At 37.1% G+C, this 13,422-nt stretch overlaps 1 protein-coding gene across 2 annotated transcripts in view; it reads right to left on the bottom strand.

Annotated features, from left to right (window-relative positions):
* Positions 1-13,422, bottom strand: part of ywhaz (tyrosine 3-monooxygenase/tryptophan 5-monooxygenase activation protein, zeta polypeptide) — a 29,586-nt gene that overhangs the window by 15,220 nt on the left and 944 nt on the right. The window contains exons 2-3 of one of the 2 annotated variants that reach the window (XM_077196565.1): positions 13,218-13,264; positions 11,356-11,553 (exon numbers count right to left, since the gene is read on the bottom strand). In XM_077196565.1, the coding sequence (XP_077052680.1) occupies positions 11,356-11,499 (144 nt within the window). In that variant the 5' untranslated portion in view covers positions 11,500-11,553; positions 13,218-13,264. Of the gene's footprint in view, positions 1-11,355; positions 11,593-13,217; positions 13,265-13,422 lie in introns of those variants that run through there. The other variant, XM_077196563.1, reaches the window with a different exon arrangement.

Below are 13,422 nucleotides of genomic sequence, written 5' to 3' on the forward strand. Positions count from 1 at the left end.
TGAGAGATGCTTTTCTATGTGAAAAAGCCACATAACAAACAGTTTGCGAGTAACAAAACTTATTTTTCGCGAATTACAGCGCTTTAACGGTCAAAAGCACAACATTATGTCTAAATTCGGGTCTTGATGAGCATCCTCTAAACCACAATAAATAAAGTAAAACTTAAATAAAAATAATACAAAAAGAAAAAGCATGTGACAGGATAATGAAAACAGTATGGGCCGTTCAAGTTACGTCTTTTGCGTGCTCAAGTTCGCCATTTATCCTTTGCTGAAACGTCTTTATGGAGAACACGGCTAATGATTGCTTAGCAACGGGGAGTCCTTTTTAAAAGAGGAGAAAGTGACAGTAGCCTAATATGCGTCTGTCATTATTGTAGATAAAACAACAAAAGATAGCATTAATTTTAAGGAATCAGGATTAATAGCCTATGTATTCAATTTATACAGGACTAAAAAGACTCAGTGTTATTTTGCATTTGATTATTTCTGAATACTAGTGTTCAGGGGGGAAATTAGCACCCCCCACCAGCCAATGGCTGGTACTTTTTCAAAGTGGCGGGTGACTTTGCCTTGTATACCAGCCACAGTGGCGGGTGAATTGTAAAACATATTTTTATTGGTTACTACTTAAAACATTCCTTGTAACAGATTGGACATCTTTTGTCAAAGAATGCTGTTGCTAAGTAAAAATAATGCACTTTTGTCGAGTAACTAATTTGATTGGTTTTCAGCGCTGTGCACACGCACAGCGCACGGACACGGCACTGAACGGACCGTGACACATAGGCTATAGCTGAGCTGAGGTACAGATGAAAGGAAAATTTAAAAAAAGTGGCGACAAATACCCGGTGTTAAGAGGCCCGCCGCGGAGTCAGCAGTATATGAATGTACAAACTGTTGAGGGCGAAGTAAATAAAAAGTGAAGGAACTTTTCGAACAAGTGGCGCATTGATGACGAAGGGAAAACGAGGGAATGGTTAGCCTACCTTCCCGTCGAACAGTCCATGTACTGTACTTACTGTCGAACCTATGTGTCGTCCGAAAATGCAAACAATTTGTTCATTAGAGGAACAACTAACCTTAAAATAGAGTCAATAATGAATATGACCAATTCTATTCAGAAACGTCCATGTGATCGGCAAAAAGGGCAGACCTTTTCGGGACTACGTTTGGATGTGCAAGTAAATTACTAACTTGAAGTTGTGTTTTGTGATGGCTAGATAGCTATCGTTTTTTTAGTTTAGCGATAGTTTTAGCAGCCGCGAGGATAGGAGCCGATACCGTGGGTGCTCTGGAGCTCGATTACGTGTCAGTTAAACTTTTCATCTCCAATCCTATCTGTATTTGTGAGAATTGGTGCTGTCCTGAGTTGAAAGATAGCCTACTTTACGGCTTTATTATCGAGTTAACCCTCTGGGGTCGACGAACGCGCTGGCGCGTTTTGCTGGATTTTTTTCAAATAGCAGCAAAATACATTTAAATACTCCATTATTTATGGTCATACAGACTTAACTAATATTAAAAAATAAACTGTAAAATAACCATGCATAAAATTCTCTCAAAAATACAAACATGTACATACATGTTGTTCACATATTATGGTAGCCCTGTTTGTGCTGAATATTGCTTTTTTTTTTTTTTTTTTAAAGGGCGTGCGCCGTGAATATCCACGGAGGAAAACATAAATTGGCTCCTGAGTGCAGCATAACTCATATTGTTAAATGGATAAAACGAATTACATATTTGTAATGGACGTCAATGTTATCAAAGTCACAGTTCTCATTCATAAATTTGAATTCCAGAAAAAGTGGCTGGTAAAAAAATACAAGTGGCTGGTAAAATTGGGCATCCACCAGCCACTGTGAAAGTAAAAAGTTAATTTCCCACCCTGCTAGTGTTAGACCTAAACTTTTCTCTTTCATGCATTTATTTATTTATTTTTGATACTTTTTTCAATTTAATTGAAAAATTTTAATCAAGCTTCCCTTTTGTTGTGTAAACTCTTAAGCAAAAAAAAAACCCCCAAAAAAACAATTACCCCATTGTAAAAACACAAATACAATGAGTAAGCAAACATGTAGGTAAATGTAATTAAAAAAATGCCCTCCACCCTCAAATTACCCCCCCCCCATAAGAATAACCTAGGGGGGGACCCCCCCCCCATTTTCCAAAATAAATTTAAGGCCCTGATTGATGGCACATCGCACCAACTCATATTGAAAATGAATGGGTTCCCCTTGCTACAAATTCAATTCAATTAAATTGATGTGGGCAATACAGCTAAAATAATTGCTAAATATTTTGACAAAACTCAATATATATTTTTAAACATTTATGTATTTGCTCTAATATCGCTAAATTTAGTTTTTTTTCAATCATAGGAACCATAATTTCGACCACACAGTCATTGTTGCCACATAGGACTTGACACCCTGGTTGAGTAGCACCACCGACGGTACACCAAAACGCCTTTTTTTGTATTTGAATGCTGTTTTACGTTAATATTATGACAGGAGTGAAGCACATAGCTTTGCTTACAAAATAAATAATAGGTTAGCAATTAAATGTTATATTGCAGCCGAATGAGGGAGGTACGTGAGCCCATAAATTTAAGCTTTGTCAGCTTTGTTTTGCGATCTGGTCACCCGATTATCAGCGAATTTAACAAATAACCCATTAGTTATTCCACTGCACATGGAATCTTGTTTCTTTTCCCAAATCTCTACTCGTGTCTCACCCATTGCCCATTAGATGGGATTATAAAAGTTTCTTCCTTTGATTCGCTTTTAATTAGGTCTATTATATTCGCATTCTTTACTGAGGTAAAGAAGAAAAAAATGCTGTAAGACAGATACCTTTTTGCTATCATGTCAAAATCTATTTAACACAGTTTTTGCTTTGTGCTTTTTATTGGACATGTTTAGGCGCGTCAAGTTTATTTGTATAGCGTACTTCACACACGCCGGCGATTTTAGTTGCGCTTTCTCTGCCAGCGCAAAATCAAACATAGCCTAAATGTCTTGACCCTGCGGAAGATAAAATTCACTCTTCAGACCTTTTACAACAAGTGTCAGTTGCTTTGGAACATCAGGAGAAAACGAAAATATTCGAAAAGAGATGGTCTCTTTCTTGCTCGTGTCATTCCTCTCAAAGCGCAGAGCAGTAGACTATATGACTAGGTCTGGGATAAACGATTATTTTTTAAACGATTAGTCTAGCGATTATTTTTTCGTTGCATCGACTAATCTAACGATTCATTTTTCCCAGTCCGATTCGATTTCGATTCTCAATTATCTCCCCATTAATTGACTAATAGCAATGTTGTAATGTTGATTTACATATCTGATTGAAATAAAACATGAATTCATTAACATTGTAATATGTTTATTGCTCTTAAAATTCCAAAATAAAAGGATATACAAGTGCAAAGTAATGCATTCTTAGTCAGAGGTAGCATTCAATAAAACCTTGAAGCCTTGAAAACACATAGGCCTAGCTTACTGAAAAAAAGTGCAATCTGTCATGACTAAAGAGCCACAAAATAGTCTGCCTATTTATGGTTTAATTTTCTTTGACTGACCAAATTTGAAAGTTGAGACTTTATTAAATGTTACCTTCTTGGTCCTGTCTGTCAGCGCATTGTCAGTGTCCTCCATGTATTTTTCACGACATTAATAGCTATAAGCGCAAACTTGCACGTGCTTAGAGCTCGTGTGAATTGCACGTATAAAATGAAGTTAAGGAACAACCTCGATCCATCAGGGTCGCCACATAGGTAGCTGCATTTCACTGCGCTTCAAGAAGCCATTCGCCGGAGATGTGTTAAAAGATAGCGTGCATTCATGATTATTAGGCTGCCAGTATAATAATCATCCTGGCGCCGTGTCTGAGTGAGTAATTTACGCTTTAAAATAAAATACTTTATTTTACTAATTTAAGACTGCTCTTATGAGGACACTCGACAAAACGGACAGTTTGGCATAATTTGTGTGTTATGGTTCGTTCAAGCCCGAAAGAGAACTCGATACTGATGCACATTTTTCTGTGGGTTGTGTGTGTGTGTACTTTAGAGGAACGCGTGCGTGCCACCTTGCACTTCTGATAGTCTGAGGAGCCACTTGTGTTGCTACTACTCTCCGGCGCCGCCATCTTTGTTTTGGGTCTGACGTGTATTTTTTGCGTCGACGTAATCGATGACGTTGATGCGTTGTCCCAGCCCTATATATGACGCATCATTGTGGGGAAATATAAAACAAATGTTTTTTAAATAATATGTAACTTTCTTATATTATTTAGGTTAGGCTACCATTATTTACTTATATTTCCTTAAATATTTTTTTTTTTTTACTATCACAATCATGCTTTTGTTCCGAATACCAGCACCACTGTGATTAACTACTAGGGGTTTAAATTCTTATCAGTTCTTGTTTTTCCTTGGAATCGATCCCATGACCTTGGCGTTGCAAGTGCCAATGCTCTACTGTTTGAGTTACAGGAAAGCTTTAGCAATAAGCAATACTATACTAGGGGTGTAAATCGGACAGTTCGTAATGATATGATATATCGATTCTCAAAGTCAGCGATATGATATTTGCCGATACCTTAAAAAGTTGTGTGATACGATTACGATTCAATTCAAGGCTATATCGATTGATTTATCGATATTTAGATATGTGCCAAGTTTACACAACCAGATCAATTTTTATTAGCCCACAAATGCAACCATAATGTATAACATGAACGTTTAATTAAACTCTTTGAAAATTGCATGCCTTCTCCCAATTGGGACATTTACTACAGAATTTGCAAAAACATTTTTCATTTGCAAAAACAGATAACTCCGTTCTTGTAAATTTCCATAAATCATGTTTTTTTATTATTATTGTACATTCCAAGTAATATCAACCAAACTGCAGCTGGGTTGTTTTAATTAAGTAATAACTCAAAATACAGGTAACTTGCGAAATTAAAGTTAATTGAAAGTATGTTTTTTATATATTAAAAGTTTTTTTTTTTTAGCAAAAGCAGATAACTCCACCAGTTGTTTTCTTTTTTGGCAAAAGCAGACAACTCCACATTTCATGTTTCAGAGTTTAATTAAACCAAGTATATAATAAAAAACACTCTGTTAATCTTTGTAACATTAATCTCCTCAGCTGACATAGACGCCTGACAAACTTTGCTGTTGTGATTACACGCAATACAGGGAGCTTTTCCCTCAACACTGTTATGTGCTGCCTTAACAAGGCTCTGTGAAAAAGTTTCAGCTTTTATTTTCTAGGGGTGCTCCGATCAGGATTTTTGGGGCCGATCACTGATCCCCGATTACGGGAAGCTGTATCACCCGATACCGATCACCGATTACAGGGTCTATTTGAAGCCTTCTATTTATCATGTAGCATTATTTATTAAACTATATTTAACATCAATGTACATTAAGTATTACAATTAAAAGAAGACAACGTATCATGAATTGATACCTGTGTATTTATTTGCAAGCAACATGTCCAGCATATTAACTTAGCAGCCTGTGCTTGGTTATTGGGAACAGCTTAGGGCTTGACAAATACAACTTTCCAGTAGAATATAAAATAAAAAAGATAAAAGACAGAACATATGAGTCTTTAAATTTATCTTTAGACTACTTTAAACTAAAAACTGCAACAAAAAAGGCTATAGCCAAAATAATGTTTTGAGTCAGTCAGCCATCAGTTTTTCTAATACACTTAAAGGACCACAGTTAGTTAAGTGTAGGGCTGAGCGATTTTATCGATTCTGCGATATAAAAAAGTATCGATTTTTAGGCCGCGAGTATCGATACATAAGTCCCATTCAAATCCCCCATGTTAAACCCGTTCGCGTTGCATGAAGTGATTTGGTCAGCCAGCCGCTAGTGGCCAGCTGCGCGCGTCCATCGATATTGACAGCTGTATCCAGCTGATATCCAGCTGATATCCAGCTGTATTCAAACAACAACTTAGCTCTCCTTGTTGGCTAGGCTCCTTGCATGCTGGCTAGAAGCTTTTTTAAAAGCTGGGTCTCCGAAATTGACAGCGCTGTGTTGGACAGATTTGTGCAGCGGTGTTCCGTGACTGAGAAAGTGCGCGAGGTATGAATGAGTGTGTGAGAGAGTGAGAGAGAGAGAGAGAGAGAGAGGTAGTGCTGCGCGAATGTGCTACGGCGCTCTCCGATCAAATACGATTTTAAATAGGCTTAGTAAAAAAAATAATAATAATAAAAAAAAATCGTATTCGGTGGTGGAAAACGCCGGCTTTAGGCGCATGGTGAACGCGATGGAGCCCCGCTATCCTATTCCAACCCGCGAACACCTCATCAAGGTTTGTATTCCCAGTCTGTAAACAGAAAAGAGCACACGCCAAAGCCTGCCTGGCCAGCGCGGAGAGAGTTTCCCTGACGTGCAACGGCTGGACCTCGCGCACAACTGAAGCACATGTCACATGTTCAGTGTCAAGCTAAAAAAGCTGTCAAAGAAAATGCAGTGCAAAGAAACTGTTCAGAACAGGCCACTTGCTGCACTTTTTAACTCTCCATTGTTAATTGCAATACTGCACTTTATTTACTTTTCAAAGGCTTGTAAGCTACAGTTTGCACTGTTGTGTTTCAATAAATAGAACTCATTTTCTCAACACATATTTGATTCATTTTGTCCACTATTTGCAAACTTTACTCTCTGTCCAGTCACAGACATATATTGTGTAATTGATGTTTTCAGTTTTCAGTTCAATTAATTCAATCCAAGTAAATGGAAGACTCACAAGATGTCACCAAAATCACTCTGTCCCCTTTAAATCTTTCAGAAAATGATGTAAGGGTATCGAATCGTATCGTTGGCTGAATATCGTAATATATATCGTATCGTCAGCCGAATATCGGGTATCGTATCGTGAGATTAGTGTATCGCGACAGCCCTAGTTAAGTGCACAGCAAAAAAAGAAAATCAATAAAAATACTTCTTATGCATCAATATTTTTTTTTTTTTTTTTGGAAGGACCTTTGCAAAATTATTTTAAACAGATTAAGAAAGCCACCACTACTGGTCACATCTATGGTTAGATTGATTTGTTTAGATCCAGTGAAGTCGTGTCCAACCACTGTTTCTAAGGATCGATATTGTCCCCCACCAATTTTTGTATTGAGGCATGCACGGATGTACCTAATACAAATAAATAAAACATCAAGTTAACTAGCAGAGCATTCATTTAGTGCGCTATTAAATAAGAAATCTAGCGCTAAAATGTATTGTTGTTTTTTACTCAAGCTGACCGCTCGTTGCCGCGGCGATCAGTTGCATGGATACGGCGTTCTCTGTGGCTCGCGAGCAGTCTTCACTCGGACGCGCGCTTCAATCTATCGCCGTTGTGGAGACTCTCCATTCATTCCGGCGAAATCACAAAATAAAAAGGATTAGAATCCGCAACCTCTGACACGCTTGGCATTTAACCCTTCGGAGTCTTGGGCTATTTTGGCCGTTTTTGAGTACTTTTATTTTTTTTTAATTTTGCAACATAAACAAATGTTTACCATACCAATGTTTGGTATAATTCTTTTCAGTACAACTATATGATCAGACAATTAGTTTTTTACTTTGATGTACTGTATTAACATACTGGACCCAAAATCACACAAAAAACACAAAATCCGAATAGAAAAATTATAGCTTTTCTACTACAAAAAACACAAACATGCTCAATGAAGCATTTTAAAAGGTTTAAAATGTAAACACAAGTTGTAAATGTCAACATATACAGGTACAATTCAGATATAATCAAGCTATATACAAAAAAAATATGATTTACAAAAAAAAGCGGGTGTAGCCATAGGCTTTTTTTTTTTTTTTAGCTCAGCCACTTTTTAAAAAAATGTTGTGCACACAATTTATACAGAGAGCTATATTTAAGGCATTGCATTCCCAGAGTATGAGGGATCACAAATAGTGCAAATACAACATAAAAAAATGTAAAATTGAGATAAAATTAAACTATATGCAGCAAAAAGCAGGTGTGGCAATAGGCGTTTTTTCTTTTCTTTTTTGCTTAGAAACTCTACAAAACACTTCATGTACAATTACACAGATAGCTACATTACAGGGCTTTCATTCCGTGAGTACGAGGGGTTCCTCAATAGTGCAAATATACCATACAAACGGTAAAATGAACACAAAATCAAACTATACATACAAGTATTTAAAACAAATATCAGGTTTTTTTTTTATCTGTGCCACTCCTCAAAACAGTTTATCTAAATCTACTCCTTAACTACCTAAACTACTCCTAAACTACCTAAACTATCTACACTACTCCTAAACTACTCTCAAAATCTACTCAAACTCTTCCAAAAACTAGCAATAATCTCTCTCTCTATATATAACGCATATATGTCTCTCTTTGTCAACTAGTCATCCTCTGCCTTTCAATTTCGCTTCTTTGCTCAGTTGGCTCCTCCTCCATTCCCTAAAATGTGCAGCCTGAAGAGCAGAGTCAGCAGATTCACACATTTTTCTCCGTTTTGTTTTATGACAAAAACCGACGAAGTTATTAGAATAAATGCAACGCCTGTCGCATCACATCTGGCGTTCTTTAATGAACGCGTCAGTATTTTTTTATATAAAGTTTAAATGATCATATCTCCGTTTTTACTTGGTCTATCAACACAAAGGGATGCGTGAAACTCACAGAGTGGTCTGGGGTGTTCACTGATATGCTCACGCAAAAATCGCTGCAAAAGATGCTTTCCAACAGGTTTTATCATAGTTTTTGGAAGAATGTCCGGTTGTGAGACATTGTAAATATAGTCCACAGTTTTACAACGAATGGTAAAACACCTGTTGGAAAGCATCTTTTGCAGCGATTTTTGCGTGAGCATATCAGTGAACACCCCAGACCACTCGGTGAGTTTCACGTCTTCGTAAACTAAAGTTTTATGCGTTTGTATGAATGATTGTTCCAGTGCCCCTATGAAACCATTGAATAGGTGGGGGGGTGCTAACACAAAAACCTAAAATTCTCGGGACAGCAGCATGTGTCCAAATTTTAATCTTAACCGTTCGATTTAATCAGAAACGATCTTAAAACAGGGCTTTACTTGTAAAACGCCGAACTTACCCTTTAACCTTCCAAATGATTTCTAAACAGTTTTACTAAGTTGAAATAGTCGCCTAGTTCCCCTTAAAAAATGGCTTCATAATGGTAAAAATGCCCATATAAGGTATAGATCTATCTATTACTAGCAGTGACACAGGGAAGAGTTCACTTCTGTGAGCATCACTTTTATGAATTGAGTGAATCCAAGCAGGCATGGTTATAAGCCAATGCTGAAATGTTGGCTGACTTATTGAGCTATTATCATGCAAGACTGAAAACTGCCAGAGAAATTAAAGGATCTTAAAGGGAGGTCCTTCGGATGAGACGTTAAACTGAGGTCCTGACTCTCTGTGGTCATTAAAAATCCCAGGATGTCCTTTGAAAAAGAGGAAGGGGTGTAACCCTGACATCCTGGCTAAATTTGCCCCTTGGTCTCTGTCCATCATGGCCTCCTAATCATCCCCATATACTGATTGACTTCATCACTGTCTCCTCTCCACCAATAAGCTGGTGTGTGATGGGCGTTCTGGCGCAATATGGCTGCCGTCGCATCATCCAGGTGGATGCTGCACATTGGTGGTGGTTGAGGAGATTCCTCCTTCCATGTAAAGCGCTTTGTGTACCCATAGCTCAATAAAGCCCATAAAGCGCTATATAAATGCAACAAATTATTATTAGTTCACCCAAAAATGAAAATTATGACAATTTACTCACCCTCAAGTTGTTCCAAAACTGTATGAGCTTCTTTCTGCTGAGCACAAAATAATATATTTTTAAGAATATGGGTAGCAAAACAGTTGATGGACCTCATTGACTTCCAAAGTATTTTTTTTTCATACTATGGAAATCAATGGGATCCATCAACTGTTTGGCTACCCATATTCTTCAAAATATCTTATTTTGTGATTAGCAGATCAAAGAAATTCATAAAGATGTGGAACAACTTGAGTGTGAGTAAATGGCGACGCAAAAGAGAAGTTGTGATAGTTTTTTCTTCCCTATTGTTATTGACACATGTCCGAGTAAAACGTCTTCTCGAACAAGAAAAGAAATTTAGGACAGGACTTGATTTTGTCCATCTGTAACTGATTGGATTGTTGTGGTTTGCTATTACTGTGATCTCATGCCAGTGACAGGTTGTCCCGTCCTCGCGCCGTTGTACACGCCATCAGATAAGATCAACTTCTTGTTTCAAGTGGGAGAGGAAGTTCCACGATTTAAAATAATATTAATAATAATAATGTGCACAGATAAATCATTTATAGAAATACTGCAATATTCCATACAAAACCCTATTTATTTTGCATGGGATATGTGAGAAAAGAGTAAAAATGCGGACATGACTTCGGCGACCACGCCCAGTCCACACACACCAGCAAGCAGCGCACAATGTTTAAACAAGACACCTCTATTTATTCATAGGGCTGATATCCAGTCTGATCACGGTCCATCCGGGGATTTATGCGTGCGAACTGCTCCCGCCCATCGCGCGCGTGTCCAACCGAGTGCGTTCCGCTCTTTACCTGACATTACGTTACCTTTTTAGTATCCGCTTTGTCTCAATACGAAACCAATGCTAAACTAGGGTTTTGTTTGCCACATTTTATCATCCAATGGTCTTTTAGACTATGAGGATAATTAAATTGTGCAGACAAAGAGAAAAACACCTATCATTTCCATAAGCAAATACACACGGACGATACCTTCAACTGACAGGAACTCCACAGTAGTAAAGCAGTGAGGTAAACGCCCTACTTTTTGCTCAATGTGCCCGACAAGATCTAGCTTGCCAGATGTCCTCTAGGACTGCGCTTGAATGCGATAAATAACAATTTTACACTTATATTCTGAGTCCATGACATAATGAATGATAACAGATGAAGTGAGATTTCGGTGCGGAGGAGGAAAACTCCGTTGTCTGGAAATCTGAAACGGCTTGAAGCACTAAGAGGGATATGCGGAAAAGATATCTAAAACAGCGGTTATTAAGTGACACAAAAGCCATGGCTGCGTTAAAACAAGTAATTCACAGCGAACTTTGAATTCTGGTATGATCCGTACTGAACCACGAGTTGTTTCTCAAGCACAAGCTTTGAAGCATCCCTGTGGCAAGTAGCTATATCAAAACATTTGCTTCGCTTCGAATGATATAAATTGCTCGGTTAAAATGAGCAGACTTGGAACAAAGAAATACAGTTCTTATTTATACAACGATACACTGAAGAATTGAATGAAACGAAAGTAAGCCAACCTGTGAATGAGAGTCTGTCTCCGGCTGTACAGTTCTGCTGCCACTCACTGAATGACTGTGGCGCGCAGCAGAGCGTTCCCGTGCGATCCACGGGGTTTCCGTCCCACTCACGCGCTGCTGGAGCAGGGACTGGGCAGGGGCCATGACGTCAACCGCTGCCAAGGCAACCGGATTTTTGATTGGCGTGCGCTGCTGTGGCTGAAAGGAGAACCGGGAGCGCGTTTGATTCATTCTGAGATTAATCTAAATGGGGAGATTGATTTTAAATTAATCCTACAAATTAAAGCCTGATATATAAAATAGTATTTTTGAAATTAAATAGTTCATAAAAGAAAATCAAAAACAACATGTTTAATACATCATATTTGATACATCAGTCTTTTGAGTAGGCTATTTAAATTGTTTGGCTTTTATGGCCCATATAGTATGATATAATGAGAATAAAAATAATATGAAGCTCATATTGAGAAGGAAAAAAACAGAGGCCCAGCAAAAATATGCATATAAAATGAAAATCTGAAAACTAATGTAATAAATGTTTTAAAACATAAAACTGTACACTAAACGCATATAAATATCAGTTGTCTATCTCCCCAATAATACGTCCTAGTAAAATTATATTTAAATTAGTTTTATGATCAAACATTTGTAGTTTTTTATTGTAGGGGGCAAAACATAAGATTTAAAGCAATACAATTGATGATTGAGAGATGAACGAATAAATGTTCATCAAAAGCCTGATGTATCATAGGCTATATTTTATCATTTTAACAATATTTTTCTTTAAAAATGTATGGAAAATCATGCAAAAGTAAACCTAAATTACTTCAGTCCAGCAAATGTTCATGTTGAAATATTACTTACAATAGAAATTGTTTAGTTCATAAAAATTTATAAAAATATGTGACATGTGAGGAGACATGTGCATCACAACATGATAAAAAATGTGATAAAAATGCTAAATTATGAAACAGTATATTTTGTACAAGTTTTTGAGCAAAGTTTTGATCATGATGATAATTTAGAGGCCTTCATGTATCAAATAAGATGTAGGGTTTATAGGGTGATTATGTAATTTATGTACATATATATATAAAATAAAAAAATATTTATATTTTTGATTATATTATGATATACACATTCAACTGAACCAAAAAAAGTTAAAGTTTATTTATTTCAGTTAACTTTTTTTTTATAATAACCATGATTATCTTATGTTTATTTGTATAATAAATGACTTCTGTCCACTGTAGTGGAAGTCATGCATCAAAATATTAATGAAACTGGTGTATTACTGTTTAGATTTATCTGACTTACATGGCATGTATTGCTTTATTGTCTTGCGTATACAACTTCTGTTTCGCTGTAATTGGGTTAGTCATAAAGCAGCACAATAGTTGACCCAGAGGACATTGATGTGTCAGACATCATGCTTGCTAGACACTGTCTGGTATAAAAACCATTAAGCACAGAGTCTGACAGAGGAAGGAAATGGTCTGAACACACTGTCAGAGCAGCTCGCCCTCTAAACTGGAGCAGAGGAACGAGATATTAATAAAAGCAGAATCTCAATTATCTTCCATCGAGGTCCATAAAGAGAACATGTTCTAATTTTTAACAGGGTCACATTTTCTCATTGGAAAGTCGTGTTAAGATATTACAACCCAATTTATGACTGTAGCCATGCCAGAATTGTAAGATCTAAATCCCGTTGGCATGGTTTTCAATGTAAAATCAGTGGTGTGATAGTTATATTGTGACTATCTACATATGATTACTGTTGCTCAAAAATAAGCTACACTTTCTCAAATGTAAGATTTTGACTCATAAGGGATTTTTACCCCACCCACAGCCACACCTACCACAACATGTTCAGCGGTGATAATCCATCGTTGTCACTGGTGAGTCACTGATGACACAGACTAGAGATTTATCTGAGGTCATTTACACAAATCAGCTCAATACAGGTACAATTGGTTATAATACACATTTGTGCACTGCCAACAAAAAAACCAAGAAATTAGTCTCCCACTTTCCATGATTATACACTAGAGGCACAAATCCCAA

Source organism: Siphateles boraxobius, unplaced genomic scaffold (genome assembly GCF_051911475.1).
Source record: "Siphateles boraxobius isolate OS27281-9 unplaced genomic scaffold, OSU_SipBor_1 35, whole genome shotgun sequence".
Classification (NCBI taxonomy): domain Eukaryota; kingdom Metazoa; phylum Chordata; class Actinopteri; order Cypriniformes; family Leuciscidae; genus Siphateles; species Siphateles boraxobius.